The sequence below is a fragment of the Physeter macrocephalus genome, chromosome 16 (assembly GCF_002837175.3).
Source record: "Physeter macrocephalus isolate SW-GA chromosome 16, ASM283717v5, whole genome shotgun sequence".
NCBI lineage: Eukaryota > Metazoa > Chordata > Mammalia > Artiodactyla > Physeteridae > Physeter > Physeter macrocephalus.
In genome coordinates, this window is record NC_041229.1 from 7,720,976 (window position 1) to 7,734,115 (window position 13,140).

The 13,140-nt window shown below is 44.5% G+C and overlaps 1 protein-coding gene across 1 annotated transcript in view; it reads right to left on the reverse strand.

Moving 5' to 3' along the window:
* Positions 1–4,333: 4,333 nt before the first annotated feature.
* The window catches only part of TIRAP (TIR domain containing adaptor protein), an 18,519-nt gene continuing 9,712 nt past the window's right edge, over positions 4,334–13,140 (reverse strand). The window contains exons 2-5 of the mRNA XM_024131349.3: positions 10,999–11,122; positions 10,627–10,785; positions 8,501–9,097; positions 4,334–7,392 (exon numbers count right to left, since the gene is read on the reverse strand). Of these exons, the coding sequence (XP_023987117.1) occupies positions 7,373–7,392; positions 8,501–9,097; positions 10,627–10,693 (684 nt within the window). The 5' untranslated portion in view covers positions 10,694–10,785; positions 10,999–11,122 and the 3' untranslated portion in view covers positions 4,334–7,372. The remainder of the gene's footprint in view (positions 7,393–8,500; positions 9,098–10,626; positions 10,786–10,998; positions 11,123–13,140) is intronic.

Consider the following 13,140-nt stretch of genomic DNA (forward strand, 5'->3'; position numbering starts at 1 on the left):
GAAGGTTTTCTACAAACTTGAGATGGGGGTAGTGCTGGGGTCTGCTCCCAGGAAGGCCTCACAGTGTCCTGCTCCATTTCACCCACTTTGACCATGTGTCCACCGCGCTACCAGGGTTGTGATTTGCAGCATGAATATGATTCATCCATTGGAGTTTCTTTTCTTTTTTTTGGCCATGTAAAATTTTTATTTATAATTTCTCTGCAACCTCCCAGTGCTCGAGCACACCCTTCCAGGGACCAATGGCACATCAGCATCATCTCCTGAGAAGTGAGCTCACCCCTGCTGAAACCTGCCAACTGAAAAAAAAACCACACAGTGTAAAAGTTAAAAGTTATATTTTATTCGAGGACCTTACTGAGGACTACAGCCCGGGAGACGGACTGTCAGGATAGCTCTGAGGAGCTGTTCCAAAGAGGTAAGGGAGGAGCCAGGATATATAGGAGTTTTTGCTGAAAAAAAAAAATGTAGATGAACATCAAAAGGTTACTGCTAGGGGACTTCCCTGGGGGTCCAGTGGGTAACACTCCACACTCCCAATGCAGGGGGCCCTGGTTCAATCCCTGGTCAGGGAACTAGATCCTGCATGCATGCCACAACTGAGGATCCCCCATGCCACAATGAAGGTCCCACGTGCTACAACTAAGACCCAGAGCAGCCAAAATAAATAAATAAATAATATAATTAATTTTTAAAAGATTATTGCTAATCACAAAACAGAGACATCTCAAGTTAATGATTTTAGTGCTTGTCTGTGTATGGGAAAATGCAAGAGTCTGGGCTCCTTGAAATTATTCCTTAGATATGCCTCTTAACTATCTAGGGCCGGTATCCTCTTTTTCTCCATCCTGAATTCCCCTCAGGGTGCACCATGGGGTGGCTGCGTGGCTGATGGCTTGATGGTGGCAATATTTGTTGTTTACTGAAATGGCAGGTGACATTTTTTTGTCAGCAAACCATTGGTATTTTCTACTCACCACCCTTACTTTTTTTATTTTTCTTAATTTGGTGGGAGGGAGCATATTGGGTTTTCAAAGCACTGTTGGGTGAGCTTGCACTAGTCCAGTTAAATTTATAGCACTTTCTCTAGCTCCTCTTCCCCGTCCCCCCATAAGCATGAGTGACCAGCTGGGCTATTAGCAAGACTGGTTGAAATATGGTAGCTTTGGTGGAAACTTCAGGAGAGTGAAGTCTCTGCTTTCCAGAAAAATAATTGTCACTCAAAGTGAAATTTTTCTTTGAAATTATTTTTTTAAAAAAGAACAGAAACAGCTCTCAGCCTTAGTGCCATCTCCTGAGAAACCTCCGCGCCATGAGAGTGAAGTGGAGGAAGAAGCAAAGACGCAGGCTCAAGCACAAAAGAAGAAAGATGAGGCAGAGGTCCAAGTAAAATCGTACACCCATGGAGGCCGCAGGAGCAGAAACAAGGGAAGCCAGAGGCCAGGGATGCTGGTAGAAATTGTTGGGCTGCATACCTACTGTCTAGAACTTGTCTCAGTGGATCTGCAACATGTATGCCCATTCTGATTGCCTCGACAACCTTTGAGAGGCCCACCTTGCTCACATCAAAATGGCCCCTTTTGGTCCTTTGCCCTGGACCTGTGTCATTCTGTACTAGTTCTGTTCTCAGTTGCGGCTGAAGGTAATGAGGACAGTAAATCATCTCTTTTGCTGTCTTAGCTGAAGAAAAAAAAAAGAAAAGAAGCATACACCTGGTCCTTGAACAACACGAGTTAGAACTGCAGGGTCTACATATACTCAGATTTTTTTTAATAGTAAATACTGCATTACTACATGAATCCACAGATATGAGTCCAGAGGGTCAACTGTAGAGTTGTAGCTGGTTTTCTACTTCACAGAGGGTTGGCGCCCTTAAGCCCCACATTGTTGGAGGACCAACTCTATAATTCTAATTAGAATATGCATAATTCAGAATTCTACTCATAAGAGGGCCTGGCTCAAGGAAAAGATGAGCTCATAGGGAGCCTCAGCCCCCAGAGGACCTGCTGGAATACCAGACAGCAGAGGGTAAGGGACCTTTACAGCAGTAAATCTTCACTTGGCTTCAGAGGCATTTGTCTGTTGATAATTTTTTAGTTCAGCTTGTTTGGAAACATTAGAAGGCTCTGCACTGTCCTATCCAATAGCCATTAGCCACATGTAACTTTGCATTTAAATTAATTAGAATTAAATGAAATTTAAAATTCAGTTCCTCAGTCATACAACCACGTTTCAAGTGCTGATAGCCACGTCTGGCTCGTATGGCTCGTATCACATTGGACAGCACAGATGTGGAACGTTTCCATCCCCACAGAAAGTTCGACTGGACATTGCTGTATTAGAAGATTGTTACTGGGAAGCCCTTGTCTATAAGCATCAATCCTTCCATTTTCTTGCAGAATCTCAAAGCTTCTCCCTTTTGTTTTATTTATTTATTTATTTATTTATTTATTTATTTATTTATTTATTTAAGTTTAAAGAAGGACTAGACACTTCCACTTCAGGTAGTATGACAGACTCGATATTCTAAAAACAATCAGCTAAAAACACCTAAACATTCTGGATGCAAAATTTAAAACATCCCTTTGGTTACATTCCTGCGCTCCCAAGAAAATAAAATTTTCAGAAACAAAAAATGTGGGAGCACAAATCTATAGAATAGTAAGTGGGTATTGAAGCTGAAGTTCTAAGGGTGATGGCTTGTTTCTAGAAATCTAGAGCCTCGGGCTTTAAAATGTGATGTTTAAGGCGCAGATCTGGGCTCATGCAAGCGAGGAGTTGGAAGAGAAAACTTCCCAGAGAGCCAAGATCTCTAAAGGGCCCCCACCTCAATGAAAGGGCCAACTACTTAAAGAGTAAAATAAAAGCTGCCCTACTAAAGGAGACAAGATGTTTAGGAAACTTATCCGCCTCAACATCTGGCTCCGGAGGGGAGAAGGAAAAAAAAAAAGACAAAAAACCCTGAAAATTTGTAATCACAGGCCAATCTCCGTGCAGGTTTAGAATTCAGATTCATACTGCCTGCATGATCCGGGAATTCAAACTGAAAAATCTATTTCAGCCAGTCTTGTATTCTTCACTGTTTATGCCAAATTGACTCCAGAAGAAATGAAAAATCGAAACAGATCTATAACTCTTTAAGATACAGAAATTGCAGTTTTAAATCCGCCCTACTCCCCCCCATGCAAAACACGCTAGGTCCAACTGGATTTACAGATTAGTCTACTAAACATTCAAGGAACAATTAATTCCAAGCTTTAACTCATCAATGAATAGAAAAAAAGGGACCACTCCCCAATTATTTTAGAAAGCTGATATAACCTTGGTAACAGAGCCAGAAAAGGATAATACAAGAAAGGATAATTATGAGCCAATCTTACATACGGATATAGATGTAAAATCATAAAGAAAATGTTAGCAATCTGAATCCTGCAATTGAAACAAAGGTAGTAATACATCACGATCAAGGTAAGTTTACCCCGGGAATATGAGGCCAGCTTAACGTTAGAAACTCTAATGTTATTCACTGCATTACCATTTAAAAGGGGGAAAAATAAACATCATTTCAGTAGATGCGGAAATTTTAGAATATATTTCAAACCCATTCAACATAAGTAAAACTCATAATCAACTAGAAACAACAGGAAACTTACAGCTTGTTAAAAAATATGTACCAAACCCAAAACATAAAACAGATACCACATATAATGGTGAAATGTTTGAAGCATTCCCTTTGAATCATGATTTAGACAAAGTTGTCACTTTCAATATCTTACTGGTGGTCCTAGGCAGCAGAGAAAGACAAGTTTTTGTTTTGTCTTGCAAATTATATGATTGTCTTTATAGAAACCCAACAAAATCTATAGTCTTATAGAATAAATAATTCAGTAGTTTGCTTATATTAAATCAATATGAGGGACTTCCCTGGTGGTCCAGTGGTTAAGACTCCACGCTCCCAATGCAGCGGGCCCGGGTTCAATCCCTGGTTGGGGAACTAGATCCCACACGCGTGCCGCAACTAAGAGTTCACATGCTGCAACTAAAAAAAAAGATCCCACATGCTGCAACTAAGACCCAGTGCACGTAATGAGAAGCACGCGCACCGCAACGAAGAGCCGCCCTCACTCAGTGCAACTAGCGAAAGCCTGCGCGCAGCAACAAAGACCCAACGCAGCCAAAAACAAATAAATAAATTTATTTTTTAAAAAAAGGCCCGGTGCAGCCAAAATAAATGAACGAATGAATAAATAAAAATATTTTTTTTAAAAAAACCTTTTACCGTAGCAACAGAAAATACGACGTACTAAGGAATAAATCTCATAAAAAATGTGGCTGACCAATATGGAAAAGATTTATAAAGTTTTATTGAAATACATTTAAAGACATGAATAAATGGAGACATGCCATTTTTATTAGGAGAAAGATTCAATATCATTAAAACATCTATCCTTTCCAAATTAATCTCTCAACTCAATGTAAGTCCAATAAAAATATTAACTGGCCTCTTCCTGGAATCTGACAAACTGAATAAACAATTTATATGAAAGAGTAAAGGAACAGGAAGGGTTGAAGTGCTTTTCATGATTAAGAGGAGTGGGAAGAGCTGACAATTTAAGTTATCAAGGTTTACTAACAACAGTAAGTAAGCCACGGTGCCACTGACACAGGGATACATCAACAGACAAAGGGAGGAGGCTGGAGAACCCAGGAGCAGACCCTCACGTATGACAACGTATAACAGCAGTGACATCACGATCAATCAGTGGGGGAAGGATGGACTAGTCAGTAAATAATGGCTATTCAAATGAAAAAAAAAAAAAAAAAAGTATCTCTAACTTGTAAACCAAGAGCAACAAAAACAAACCCAAACAAAACATCCAGGTGGATTAAAGAACTAAATGTGAAATACTTCCAGAAGAAAATACAGGAGTAGGGAAGATTTCCTAAAGAAGACACAAAAAGCACAGACTACAAAGTAATAGATAAAGTTTTCACATTAAAAAATAAAGCTTCTGTTCTTTAAAAGAGACTGTTATATGGTGGTCATTTTTTAAAAAACTTCTAATAATTTAGAGAGACATACTTAAATATTTAGAATAAAATAATACCTGCGATTTGCTTCAAAATGATCTTCAGGTGACTAATGGGTAGGGTTATTATTAATAAAAGCTTATCTCTGAGTTGGTAATTGTTGAAACTGGGTGATAGGTATATGGGGATTCATCAAACTTCCTCCTTCCTTTTAGTGTATGATATATATTTTTTTTAATAAAAAAGGCAAAAGGAAAAAAAGAATATTATGACAATGGGATACCAGTGTTCATCCACCAGCTTATTAAACACTTAAAAAACTGATAAGTCTAGGGAATTTCTTGGCAGTCCAGTGGTTAGGACTCGGTGCTCTCGCTGCCGGGGCCCGGGTTGAATCCCTGGTCAGGGAACTAAGTTCCCACAAGCCGTGCAGCGTGGCAAAAAAAATAAAATTTACAAAATCTGATAATTCTAAATGTTAGCAAGAACATGAAAAAGTGGCAACTCTTATGCACAAATGGCAGGAACATAAATTGCACAACCAATGTGGAAGAAAATTTGGTATCTTCTACCAAAACTGAAGGCGCGCACGCTTCACTACCCAGCTGTTCCCCGTCTAGGTTAAATCCTAGAAAATCTTGCTCTTGGAAACATACACAAGGATAAAAATGCTCACAGGCTCATTGTTTTCAACAGCAAAAACACTGGAAACAACCAAATGTCCACTTGTAAAAACATGTGCGACTGAATAGTGGTATATTTACATAATGGAATGAAAGTGAATTTACTGCAGCTCCATGAATCAACATGGACACATCTTACAAACATGGCAAAAAAAAAAAAAAAAAAAAAAAAGGAATTTGCAGAATACAACACCATTTATGTAAAGTGTAAAACTATGTAAAAGTTAATATATTGTCAGGGATGCATACACATGTAATAAATTTCTAGAGAAGAGCTAAGAATGATGAATTCAAAATTCAGAATAGTGGTTACTTCTGGTGGGAGTGGGGAAGAGAATGTAAGGGCACAAAGGGAGCAACATATGGGGATTGTGAGGTTTGGCTTCTAAGCTGCGTGTTGAGTACGTGAGTGTACACTGTATTATCCTTTAGTCCTTTTGTATGTAATAAGATAATTTGTAATTAGAAATAAAATTTTTTCACAATACATACAAATAGCGAATCATGTACAGTTAAAACTAATATGTTATATGTCAATTATATCTCAATTTAATATATATATATACATTTTTTTCAGTAAAAGGAGGAGATGTGGTGGGGGAAGTGGGAGAAGAGACACAAAAGTACACATCAGGGGAATCATAAATTCATTTCAGTTCAACAACCAAGTTTTACTGAGAACACATGAATAAAACTCTGCCTGTCCTACAAGGTAGACAATCACCTGCCAGAAGAAATACGCTGATTCCTGTGCGTGCAGAGGTGAAGGAACTACTGTAAAAGCAGGAGTTCTGGCCAGACGCCTGATGAGGCCCCCATATGTCAGAGCATTGGTGGGTGGGCTTTTGATCCCAGATAAAGGGTCTGAGCTTTCCTTCTCTTCACCCCACCTGCTCCCTCCCCTCTTCTGTCTATTCGGACTCCTTTCTAGGTGTGAGTCTTTAATGACAGGCATGCAGTGAAAACGAATACAGGACAGTATTTGTCCTGTAGACGTGCTGAGGGCATCTTCCACGCAACTTTCGGAAGTGAACGACTCACTGGGAGACGCCGGCAAGAGTGTTGAGTGTGAAAGACGCTCTACCTGTTGTTCTCTCCTGACACCTGTTCAGGGCTTCCCCAGGCAACTGGGAAAACCACCCAGCTGAGGCGAGCAGTCCAGGCTTCCAGCTCCCTACTCAGGTGAGTCACCTCTTCAGGAGGAAGGCACCTAGACACCAGTGCCTGATTCCAGGGGAAGAAGACATAGGCACGATGTGCCAGGCTTCACGTCCAGTCACACAGGAGGCAACACGTGGGTGATGTCTTGGTATCGGCACTTCCTTCCACCTCCACTTTCTGGCTTCCCCAGGCCTTGCTGGGGGATTCCCCAGCTCCCTCACAGCCTTCCTGGGGGAGTCCCCAGCTTCCCCAGGCCTTCCTGGGGGAGTCCCCAGCTTCCCCAGGCCTTCCTGGGGGAGTCCCCAACTTCCCCAGGGCCTTCCTGGGAGCCCACGGTTATGGAGGCCATGGGCAATCTGATCCCAGGGTCACATACAACGTGCTGCAAACTTACTCCTTACAACTTGGCACATCTGCTGGAATCCAAGGTCCTAGGCCCTCTCACTCCATTTCCAGCTTTGCTCCAACTGTCTGCATCCGTGTTGGTGTAAGAAGTGTCAGCTGAGGGTCTGCAGATCTGAAAAAGACGAAAGAGAATCACATGGCTTGTCACCCTCCTCAAATCCCAGCATCTCTGTTTCCCCGACATGTCCCTGCCTTCGCTACCTTTTAATCTATTTTACTTCTAAACCCACTGTAATATAATGCCCCTCCCTGGATACGCTTATGGTAGGCAATTCTTTCCTATTATTTTGTACCTGTTTGCGTTACTAAACCAATACTAAACCAGGGTTCCTCCTGGCATTTTCCCAGCTCTTGGTGGCCATCTCCAACCTGACCTCAGTGAGAGAAACCTAATACTATTAATACTAATAATGATAACAGTGACTTACATTTATTGAGGACTTGATAATGCGCTAGGCCCGGCCTGTCACAAGTACTTTACATGTGCCAGGCCACGTTCTGAATTTACTTAGTGTGTATACTTATTTAGGTATGTAGTTTCCTTCTCATTTAACCAATGAGAAAACCCAGGCACAGAGCAGTTAAGTAACTTGCCCAAGTGACGCAGTTTTTTTCCAGAGCCTGCCTTCTGAACTACAGACAGACCTCAGAAATATTGCAGGTTGGGTTCGAGACCACCACGATAAAGCAAATATTGCAACAAAGTGAGTCACACAAATTTTTTGGCTTCCCAGTGCATATAAAAGTTATGTTTACACTTTTCTGTAGTCTGTTAAGTGTGTAATAGCATTATGTTTTTAAAAACAATGTACGTGCCTTCACAGAGAACTATATTCAATATCCTATGATACACCATAATGGAAAAGAATACTTTAAAAAAGAATGTGTATATCTATATCTATATCTGAATCACTTTGTTGTGCAACGGAAACTAACACAACCTTGTAAATCAACTACACTTCAACAAAAACTTGATTAAAAAAACGATGTACATGCCTTAATTTATAAATATGTTGTTACTAAAAAAATGCTAATCATCATCTGACAACGCAGGGCTGCCACAAACCTATTTGTAAAAAAAAGAAGCGCAGCATCTGCTAAGCGCTCTAAACTGAAGCCTGTACTAGGCCACGTTGGGTGTCTCCTAAAAGCCCAAGTAGGGCAGGCGCTATGGCTGAAGCCCCTTCTCCCTTCTCCCTTCTCCCTTCTCCGTAACTTACACCGCGTGACAGCCTCCTTGACTTGGCGAAAGCCACGGTCGGGACCCCAGCCGTCCACGAAGTACATGAATCGGAGCTCGGCGGGGTAGGCGGCTCTGCTGAGGCCTGACAGCAGGGGGATGGTGCGGCCCTCCGCCCCGGGGGCCTCGCTCAGAGCCTGCAGCATCTGGTACCTGCACCACGGGTCCCGGAGGAAGCCCGGCGTGATAAGCAGCACGCGACAGTGGCTATTGCTCAGCGCCTGGCACAGCTCGGACACTATGGCGCCGCCGGGGGAGGCGTCGCGAAGCTGCAAGAAGCAGCGCAGGCCGGCAGCGCTGCTCTCCAGGTAGGAGACCAGCTCCTGGGCGGCCGCCAGGTCCTCCTCGCTGTGGCACACGCACACATCATAGTCCTTGCTCCACCGGCCGCGGCTGCTGCTACTGCTGCCGTGGGCGCCCAAGTGCGTCGGTGGCGGGGCGGGAGACACCTCTGAGCTGGGGCCCGGGGGTGGGGGCCTGTCCGAGGAGCTCGGCTGTGAAACGTCGTCGCTGCGGGTGCTTTCTGGGGAGACGGGCGTCTTTGCGGGCTTTCTCGGCAGGGCCTGCCTGAACCAGTCTGCGGGGAAGAAGCACCACTCAGGCCTGGAGTTTGCAGCAGGGGTCTCCTGGCGACCCCCCAGAGAGGAGCCACCGCGGGGAGGAGGTCAGCCCATCTCCCCTTGTCCACCTTCTTCTCACAGCTGCTGCTCTGCTACTGTGTCCATCCCTCAGGACTGGCCCAAAAGTTTCCCTTACCTTTAAAGGTTTCGGGAATACATAAAGACTCTGGCAGTTTTATAAGTCGGCGGGGATGTAACGCCAGCCTGTCCTACCGTACTGCATATTCTGAAGTTGCGAATAGATCTTAAAAGTTCTCATTCCAAGAAGAAAATAAATCTGTAACTATGTATGGTGATGGATGTTAACTAGACTTATTGTGATGATTACTTCACCATGTAAACGAATGTTACATCATTATGCTGTACACCTGAAACTAATAGAATGTTGTATATCAATTATACCTCAATAATTTTTTGTAAAGCCTTTGGTATAACAACAATTTGAGGGGAAAAAAAAGAAAGAAAGAAAGGAAGGGAGAGAGGGAGGGAGGGAGGGAGGGAGGGAGGAAGGAAGGAAGGAAGGAAGGAAGGAAGGAAGGAAGGAAGGAAGAAAAGAACTCTGGCTGTTTCACCAGCCTGACTGGGAAAGATGGCTTTGTCTGCTCCAGGCCCTTCCATTGCTGGTACCCCCCTAGCCTACCCTAACCAGAACTTCCCGCAAGCTGACTGGTCAACCATCTGTGAGTTAGAAAGTAGAGCTACGTTAAGCTGGTAAAGATCAATTAGCCCCCAAACCCACTTGCAGCATTGAGGGCCGGTGGATTTAGATTAAGGGGCGACCCATCATGGGAGGGAGATAGGCGGGGATTGGCATCCGTTTGGCCCTGAGAAATACTAGCTTGTTGCTAAATGGGTAAAACGGAAATGTGGAAGAGGACCACTCACTGGCCAGAGTACCTGAAGACCTTAGAGCTGAGTGATCCGGGAGGACCACACTTTGCAGTGGGGCACACAGATTTGATTGTGGGCCTGCTACTTGCTTTCTATACGGCCATAAGCAAGTCAGTCTATGGCTCCACTTCCTCTTCTGTAAAATGGGTTCATTTTAGTTGTTGTTGTAGATCAGCAGAGATAATGCAGTGTCTGGCATATTGTGAGTACTCCAAATGGTTTCAGCTCAGCTCCCCCAGCTTTTGATCAGGACAGAAAGTGTGGTGTCCTGGAGGTTGATTTGTTTTTTTCTCTCTGCTTGGCTCCTACCTCTGAATGGTTCAGGGCGATTTAGATGAAAAGAGACACCCTGTTAAGCACTCAGCACAGTACTTTCCAGGCTGGGAAGACTAGCTGAGCACACCTGGGAAACCTGTGAGCCAAAAGGACTGAAGGCTCCCTGCTGCACGCCCCCTCACTCCCCACAGAGCCTCTGGGCACTGAGGCCAAGGCAGGACAGCCCCCACGCCCACCCCGTCAGCCTCCCTGCGTCTCTCCAGGGCCTGTGTTTGGGGGCCGGGCAGCCTCCGGGAATTAGGAGTCTGTGTCCACTCACCAGCCATTTTGCCCAGAGGCTTCTTGGACCTGGAACGAGGAGCTGGCAAGGAGGGTGATGATGCCATAGTGGTGGGGTCCAAGCTAACCCCATGAGATCAGGCATTGGTGAAGTGGGAGAAGGGAGGGGATCCAGTCTCAATCTCCTCCAACAGCCATCCTACAAGAGACAGAGAGAAAGGATCACAAAAGCTGTACTTAACCTTACTCCCAGTCCCAGTGGGTGGGCTCTGGCATTTCTTTCTCTCCTGGTGCCTGACAGAGGCTCAGTCTCTAAATCAGTCCTTCATCCCTTAGGGGATTAGGGACAGACACCACTGGGATCAGGGCTGGTTGCTGGCTGACCCCCGATCTGTGTAGCCAACAGACTTACAGAGTATGAGCTCAGCATGGCCAGCAGAGTGACCGTTCTCTGCGCCACCTGGCCAGGGTTGCATTCGGGGTCTGGGGAAGGGCGGCTGGCAGGCAGCTCGTCGTAAGAACTTCCTGTGTAAATGCTGAAATCAGAGAAGAAGGTCTGTTACTATTTGGACAAATAATTATGTATCAAGGTAGACAGATGTTGAGCAGTAGAGAGAGAGCACATGTAAGAAACCTTGGGGGAGTTTTCCTCCAGGTCTGCCTTCCCCCGAATAACTCCCTCCCTCCATGCACCCACCCGCCCTCCCTCCACTCCCTCCCTCCCTCTCTCCCTCCCTCCCTCTCTCCCTCCCTCCCTCAGCTGTACATAGTGGTAAAGGCTGCAGACTCTGCAGGCAGAGGTCCTAGATCTCATCTCTTATGAACTGTGGCCTCTGGTAAACTACTTTACTCTTGCGAAACTTTAGCGCTTTTTTTAAATTTTAATTTATTTTATTTATTTATTTTTGGCTGCATTGGGTCCTCGTTGCTTGCTGCACGCAGGCTTTCTCTAGTTGTGGCGAGCGGGGGCTACTCTTTGTCGCGGTGCACGGGCTTCTCATCGCGGTGGCTTCTCTTGTTGCCGAGCACGGGCTCTAGGGCGTGTGGGCTTCAGTAGTTGTAGCACGCGGGCTCAGTAGTTGTGGCTCGCAGGCTCTAGAGCGCAGGCTCAGTAGTTGTGGCACACAGGCTTAGTTGCTCCGCGGCACGTGGGATCTTCCCGGACAAGGGCTTGAACTCGTGTCCCCTGCATTGGCAGGTGGATTCTTAACCACTGCGCCACCAGGGAAACCCTAAACTTTAGCTTTTCCATCTGTGAAATGGAAATAATACTACAGCCTGCTCAGCATTACTGTGAAGATTACATGAGATGATTTATGTAAAATGCATGGCATAGAATGCTCAGAAAATAGTGTGGGTTAGTATGCATTTAAAATAATCTAGATATTGGAGGGATCTATTCAATGTTATTCCAAATTCCGGAAGGTTTTTGGTTTGTTTTTCTTTTTTTGGGGGGCGGGGAGAGAAGGGATTGTCAAACGGCATCTAAATTTATATGGAAATGCAAAGGACCATTAGACGGGCAACTTGCCATGGCCACGTTCTCTTCCCACCACAATGACCAGATGTCCCTGATGGTGGAGGCTCTTTCTGCCTAGGTTTCTGGGAGGACACTGCATGGAGCAGAGCCCACCCTGATCCAAGATGGAGCCACTGTGTTCTAGTGGCTTCTGAAGATGAAGGGCTGGTGGAGAACTTGGTTCTAGAGCAAGGACTGCTTTCTCACTATTTGATGGATCTACAGAGGTCAAAACAAACCCCGCCCCCCCACCCGGGAACTCACAGAGAAACGGCATGTCTGAATAGACGCGCTGAGATAAGAGTTTTTAACACACCATTGTAAAGCAATTTTACTCCAATAAAGATGTTAAAAAAAAGAGTTTTCAAAATATAAAGAATGTCCTTCAATGTTGGACAAAAATACTTCATTCTGGTAAATGCTGAACACCCTTATGCCAAGCTGATGAAGAGAAGACAAGAGATACTGATGATTCATGAAAATATATCAAAGTTCAAAAAAAAGGAGAACCTCAGCTGCAGCAGCAGGGGGTGCAGGGGTGGACGCGGGAGCAGGGGGAGGAGTTGAGACGGGCTGGGGGCCAGAAGTACATTTGAAAGAGCAAAGCAGGGAGCTGCTAAGCGGGCCAAAAAGACAGGAAAAGGGGAACATTAACAAGGACATGCGTTTCTTTTCCTACCTAATATTCTTTGGATTTCAGCCCCTAAGTGGTGAGATTGAGGCAGTGCCTGGTAACCACTGTTAGGTTTTGAAATCCTTTTCCTGGTCAGGAGTTGCTGTTCTTTTCTTTTTTCTTTTTTTTTTTTTTTTAACATCTTTATTGGAGTAAAATTGCTTTACAATGGTGTGTTAGTTTCTGCTTTACAACAAAGTGAATCAGTTATACATATACACATGTTCCCATATCTCTTCCCTCTTGCGTCTCCCTCCCTCCCACCCTCCCTATCCCACCCCTCTAGGTGGTCACAAAGCACGAAGCTGATCTCCCTGTGCCATGCGGCTGCTTCCCACTAGCTATCTATTCCACGTTTGGTA